Source organism: Molothrus ater, chromosome 4, assembly GCF_012460135.2.
Source record: "Molothrus ater isolate BHLD 08-10-18 breed brown headed cowbird chromosome 4, BPBGC_Mater_1.1, whole genome shotgun sequence".
NCBI classification, from domain to species: domain Eukaryota; kingdom Metazoa; phylum Chordata; class Aves; order Passeriformes; family Icteridae; genus Molothrus; species Molothrus ater.
In genome coordinates this window covers 9069990-9075989 of record NC_050481.2, presented here as the reverse complement: position 1 = coordinate 9075989, position 6000 = coordinate 9069990, and the positions used below count along the sequence as shown (strand labels likewise).

At 39.3% G+C, this 6000-nt stretch overlaps 1 protein-coding gene across 2 annotated transcripts in view; it reads right to left on the bottom strand.

Annotated features, from left to right (window-relative positions):
• Window positions 1-880: 880 nt before the first annotated feature.
• The window catches only part of LOC118686615 (bifunctional heparan sulfate N-deacetylase/N-sulfotransferase 4-like), a 49826-nt gene continuing 44706 nt past the window's right edge, over window positions 881-6000 (bottom strand). For both annotated transcript variants that reach the window (XM_036382913.1, XM_036382914.1), the window contains one exon: window positions 881-5750. In XM_036382913.1, the coding sequence (XP_036238806.1) occupies window positions 5745-5750 (6 nt within the window). In that variant the 3' untranslated portion in view covers window positions 881-5744. The remainder of the gene's footprint in view (window positions 5751-6000) is intronic.

Genomic DNA, 6000 nt, shown 5'->3' with positions numbered 1-6000 from the left:
TGCCACACCTGATACCCTTTCATGAGCTGAGATGGAGCTGGCCCACAGAACACGATGATTTTGGATGAGGTCAGAAATTACTCTTTGTTCTCACAGGAGGCTATCATTCAAGGGCTGCTGAAATCTCAGTTACTCCTTAAACTCTGTATGTTGATGGCAGCCAAAACTCTGAGTAAGGGAATAAAGAATAAATAGGTAATTGAAGGAAAATTCCTTGCCTCCGGCTGGATTTTTCTGGAGAATCTTTCACTTTACTGTGAACTTGAGTTTTTCCTTCTGCCCCTCAAACACCTCATTTACTGTTAGTTGGGCCAGTGTGAGAACAGTTGCTTCTCTAGGCCAGCCATTTCTTCATATCTAATTTATTTTTCTATGTGTTCTGCCTTACTATTGTTTTTTGTGCCTTTCTGTATATAGATTACAGTAATTATAGAGAAATACCAAACCAGATCTCCCACAGGCTAGAGATGCAAGGTCTTGAAAACATTTCCTTGTGATGTTTCTCAGCAGGATCCATTTCATCATTACAAAATTATTTCAGGAAACCACAACTTTTTGCCCATGACTATAGACAATAATATGTGATGAATACTCTGGTAAAAAAAACAGTGAGCTAAGACTGGCAAGGCAAAGTCTGCAGCTATGAAAAACAAAAATTGTGGCTTTCAATATTTTGGTTAGAATAGTAACTTGCTCTGTGCCAAATACAGGATAAAGCAAAGAATCAGATTAAACCTAAGAACATCAGTGTGTTTGCAATGGCAAAAGATGCACAAGGAGATAATTCATTTCTGAATTGCTTGATTTAAAAGGTACTGCATCTTCATATCAGAAACTTTGCTTTATGTAATGAAAAATCACACCATTTTCAAAGCAGAAAAAATAGGAAGGAGACACAGGTGTGCTGTTTATTTTGAGATAGAAAAGCTATGGAAGGGACATTAAGATTGATGGGAAAGCAGAACAAGCTTTTATCCAAGAAAAGGTATTTTTCCTTGTCACACATCAAGGGTTTGTATTTATTTCTCCATTAAAACCAAAAAGACGGGACATTTAGTGGTAGAACAAAATAAGTGATACAGAGAAGATGTGATCTTGCTTTATGTGAATTTTCATTGTGTAGAAGTTCAGGCAGTGACAACACTTCTTCAGATTTCTTCAAAATTCATGTTTCATGTTTGCCTTTAATCTGATGTCAACAGCGTGATTTCATTTGCTCTTTATCCAGGTAATAGGCTATTTAATATTTAAGCGTTCGCTTGTTGCTTTTTCCTTATAGAAAGCTCCAAATCTGATTCCAGATCCATGTCTCAATTTTTGACACAAAGAGAAGCAGATTGTAAAAATAACAAATGAGCTTTCAGGAGTGTAAGAGTTTGAATGGTCAGAGAGGTGGGGTTTCCTTCTCCCATCTGATGTGTAACCTGTTGCTTACCCTCACACTTTAAACTTTTCCTGGTAAACCAGAGTGAATTATCCCAATTTCTATTTATTGGGACTTTACAGTTCCCATCTTGAGTGTTTGCATCATTCACTTATCTGTCCTGGCTGTATTTGTACATAAATCTGCCCGGGATTTGGTGTGCGTTTTGGGCAAAGTCTGCTTTTGATAAAAGGTGATCTTTTGTTTTGGTTGTCTGGCAGACTTGAGTGCTAATAAGCTTAAGGATGAGGTGTTTAATGAGTCCTGTGTATAGAAATAACGATGGATGGCTTATTTGGAATTCTAAGACACAACGTGGCCAGGCATGCTGAGGAGTGCCTGGAACTGCACCAGCCTTACAGTGGGAAGCTTATTGATTACACAGAGACAGGGTACATTTTAATAATTTTTGGAACACTGTACTGCCTCAGGTTCTGAAATCCATTAAAGGAGGACTATGAACTTCGTTTTAACCTGGATCCTAAATTATTTCTTGATATACAGTCAACAGCAGCTCTGTGAGATCAATCACAGTTACTAAGGCATATTAAAATCAACATGTTTCATTTTAATTGCTGGTATGCCTGATTCTCTGAGGCAGCTGCTCATAAAGCTAAATTGCTTTTTTGCCAGACAGGAGTTTCATTTCACTTCATGGTAGATTTTTGCCTTATGCACTTAACCAGCATTTTGCTTTCCTTTCCTCCTCCTTCCTCCTCGCCCATGATTTTCATTTGTCTCCAGATAATTTTCTCAGTTTTGCCTTCTGTCCTCATTAGCAGAAACTGCAGCCTTGCCAATGAGTCAGCTTTAATAAAGTAGTTGGATTGTTTGAATTATTAGTTGATGTAATGGTGCAGACCTGGAGCTCTTTTTGGTAGTCTCTGTTAACCTGTGCTATATGAGTCTGCAGACTCCTAATCAGCTCATAAAATCTACTGGCTCTGTTGATGGATATATTGTGAAGAGATACATTTATTTTCAAGTTGTATCCTATTTTCTGTTTAGTGCCTGCATTTTCCTTTTCTGTGCTCTGGTTTTGTTGGGGTTTTTTTTGGTTTTTTTTTTGTTTTTTTGTAGGGGAATGCTATAAAGCCATTTAGTAATTTCATTCCTGGTTTTGCATCTCCTGTCACTCTGTGTTTTGATAGGGAAAAATCCATGTTCAGTTTGTAACAAGTTATTTCCTTGCTCCAGTCTCTGAAGTTAATCATAGACTTTAGTATCAGAAAAGGAGGAACGCACCTGAGTCTTGACCTCCTACATAATGTATTAAACATGGCTGTAGCTCTCATTTTCTTTCAGTAGAATGGGCTTATAAATAAACTTGCTGCTGCCCAGCATGGACACAAGATGCTGCTCTATTCTGAAGAGTATTAGATGCTTTCCCATTTCCAGTCAATTTGAGGATTTTCTCTGTCCTTTGAGAGGCAATTGAAGTTTCTATATCAGGTCAATACTTTCAGGCTCATAATAAATGCAGGGAGATAAGAATAAAATTACTGGTTTTCATTTATTTAAAGGCACACTTTTTGGAAAGAGAACAGGTGGATGCAAGAGACAGGTGAGCAAAAGCAGAACACTGAATTTTGGGAAAAGAGCAATGGTTCCAGCACAGCAGTTGTACAAGTGCTGAATTTGTGCATGGCATTACAGTAATGGCCTATTAGGGCAGTAAGTGGCAGCAGTTAGGGAGATTTGGACACGATGTCTGTGATTCTGGAGGCAAAGGCAGTCAGTGGCGCTGGAGCAAAGATGCACAGCTTTCAAACTTGAACACAACATAGAAAGTAATGTGATATTATCAAGGGCAATTCCAGGAGTACACAGCACTGAGTAATTCTGTATTTAGATATTTTACTAAAATTTTTACCCTTGTGATATCCTTGACCCTGTAGATTTTAGATTTTAGCATGCTTTGTGGATTTTCCAACAGTTTCACTCCTGTGAAATAATGAAGGGGTTTTTTTTCATACGGATGATTCCCATAATTTCATTACTTAAGTTCAGATGTTACTTGTCTGTTTCTGCTTTGTTTCTCATTTTTCATTCGTGTATATTCTGTGCCCCTTCTGTAGCAGATTTTAAAATGCAGGTTGCAGGTGGAGAGGGGCAGAGGGACAGCACACACTGCTGGTGCTGGAAAGCTTAATACAAAGGGAGCTCTTCAGAACTCCCTTTTGCTTTTCTCCTGTCTGTATATAATAATTTGCACTGAATTTGGATTTTTGGGGGTTTTAAGTCAATAAGAAAAGCATTCTACAAATACAGTCATATTGCAGATCTCTTGAGATATTCTGGAGGCCGCAGTCCATTTTAGTAGGCCTCAGCGATTCACATAAAGCCCATCCCTTGCAGCTGCCCTGTTTCTCCTTAAGCTCCTCTTGTCAAGGCTTCCATGAAAGCAGACAAAACCCAAAGTCGCCTCCTGTGGCCTCCTGTCTACTTCAAAAGGTTGTTAAAGCCACATTTCTCTGTTTCCATGCTGAATTTCTGGAGATATCATCACTTAGCAATGCAGAGCGTGCCTTAGCTCGTCCTTTTCTCACTTGCATGCCTGCTGAACACCTTCTTCTGCTGGGTCTGCCTTCAAAGGCAAAGAAGGTTTGCAAAATAGAGCCAGTTTACAGGAGAGCCTGCTGTTTGCAGAGATTGTTCTCTGGGGCTGTGGAATGCACTCCCTAGCTGATCTCAAATAGCCTGAATTTGGTTACATGGTTTTGGGATAAATAAATGGCTATCTCAGTGCAACTTAGCTCTTAATTACCTGGAAGGACAGAATTGTAAACCAGAGGTGTGTTGAGATTAACTTACCCTCTAAATGAAGTGCCAATTTTCTTCCTTTAAAAATGCCCGACAAGTGACTGGTGGTGTTTAGGTAGATCTCTCCACAGAATTGCCAGATAGTAAAACAAAGACGTGATTTAACAGTTTTTCTCTGACTGGGCCAAACTCTGGAAAAGATATTTTTCTGTCAGAAGGGGAGCAAGAATTCCTTCTCTGTGCATGTAATCTGGGAGTCGTTGTTATGAATAACGAGCCATCTGAATTGGAAGAGCCCCGTGGCTCCCGTATATCAACCAGCTACCATGGTGATGGACATTGTGTAAAAATCTCAGTAAAATAGAACCCTAGGATATTCTCCCTAGTCTTTATTATAAGTCCCAGGCAAACACTCCCAGAAATGAAAATCCTCTACGCAATGTTAAATGTAACTCAACCTTGACTTGCAGGAATTCATCTTCGGAATGGAAAAATTGTTTGTCTCTGTGTCCAATTAATTCTTGGCTTTCATTTGAAACTGCCAGAGACTTTGCCAACCCAGTTTTGATGGGTTTTATTTATGCAATATAAATCCTTGTCAGCTGAGAATTAGTCTCATATATTCATTGGAAAGGGATTTTTTTTATTCATCAACAACCTGGATGTTGTACACAGGAGACCTGCAAATGCAAGACTCTGTCTCACCTTATGAGTCAGAGCTAAACCCTCTTTGAAGAGCTGTTGACCCAGCATGCCCCATACAGGCAGCAGATAAACCAATGAAACATTGATTATTAATAGAAAACAGATACATTTTCATCTTCCTGCCTAAAACCCCTGCTAAAAAATAAGCTTCCTGAGTTCCTCAGCCTTATTTATATGAGGGAGAGTTTTCAATTTTTCCTGCTTGCAAGGTCTCTCAATTTTTTCTCCAAATGAGAAACAGTAATGACTGTAATGCTTTTGATCAAACACTTAAGACATATTGATGAGTGTTTTGAGAGTTATTGCAAGTTTCCTTTGCAGATTTTTCTTGGATTTGTTCCAACATTTGGATTAGATCTGTGGTTTCTTGCTGTTGTCAATTTTGTTGTTATGTGCCAGTACAGATTTCCCCACTCCTAGTTTTTCTTTAGCATGGAGGAAGATGGGGTGCTGTTCCCACTTGCAGCATGTGGACATCAATCCTACCTAGATTGTTTTGCTCCTGTCTGAACCTCATTCTGAGCTCTCAACTCTCTAGTGATTTGGCCAAGCCTATAATAAACAGAGTTCTCAGGAGCTGGAACCTGCTGGTTCACCATGTGCTTTGCCAGTATGTTGACCTTCCACAGCAGCCTCGGGCGTTTGCTTTGACAGAGTGCCTGGGAAAGGTTATGTGTGTCCAGCAGGAGTCGGCAGTCGCTCGAGCAGCTACCTTTTCTTAGAGACCATTTCATTTTTCTCATTGTAAGCGTGTGACCTGCACTCTTCCCTGTTGCATGCCCTTCAAGAGTTGCGTGCATTCCAGCTCGGGATTTTCACTGATGCGATGTGTCCGTGTCCTCCAGGAGACCTCTTAACTCTGTGGAAAAAATCAGGACCAAATCCATAAAAATCCATAGAAATCAGTGTTGTTAGGAATGTGTCTTGGTCATGCTTAAGGAGAGATTTGAGAGAAATTTGATTGATCAAAACCTCTTTAATGTTTTGCTTACTTATACAGAATTCTCCATTTTGCCTACCTGTTTAACTGCTTCCAAATAATTCTTTCCAAAACCAGTTGTAGAGTAGAAAATATACATCAAAAAACTGTGAACTGCAGAAAAAAATGA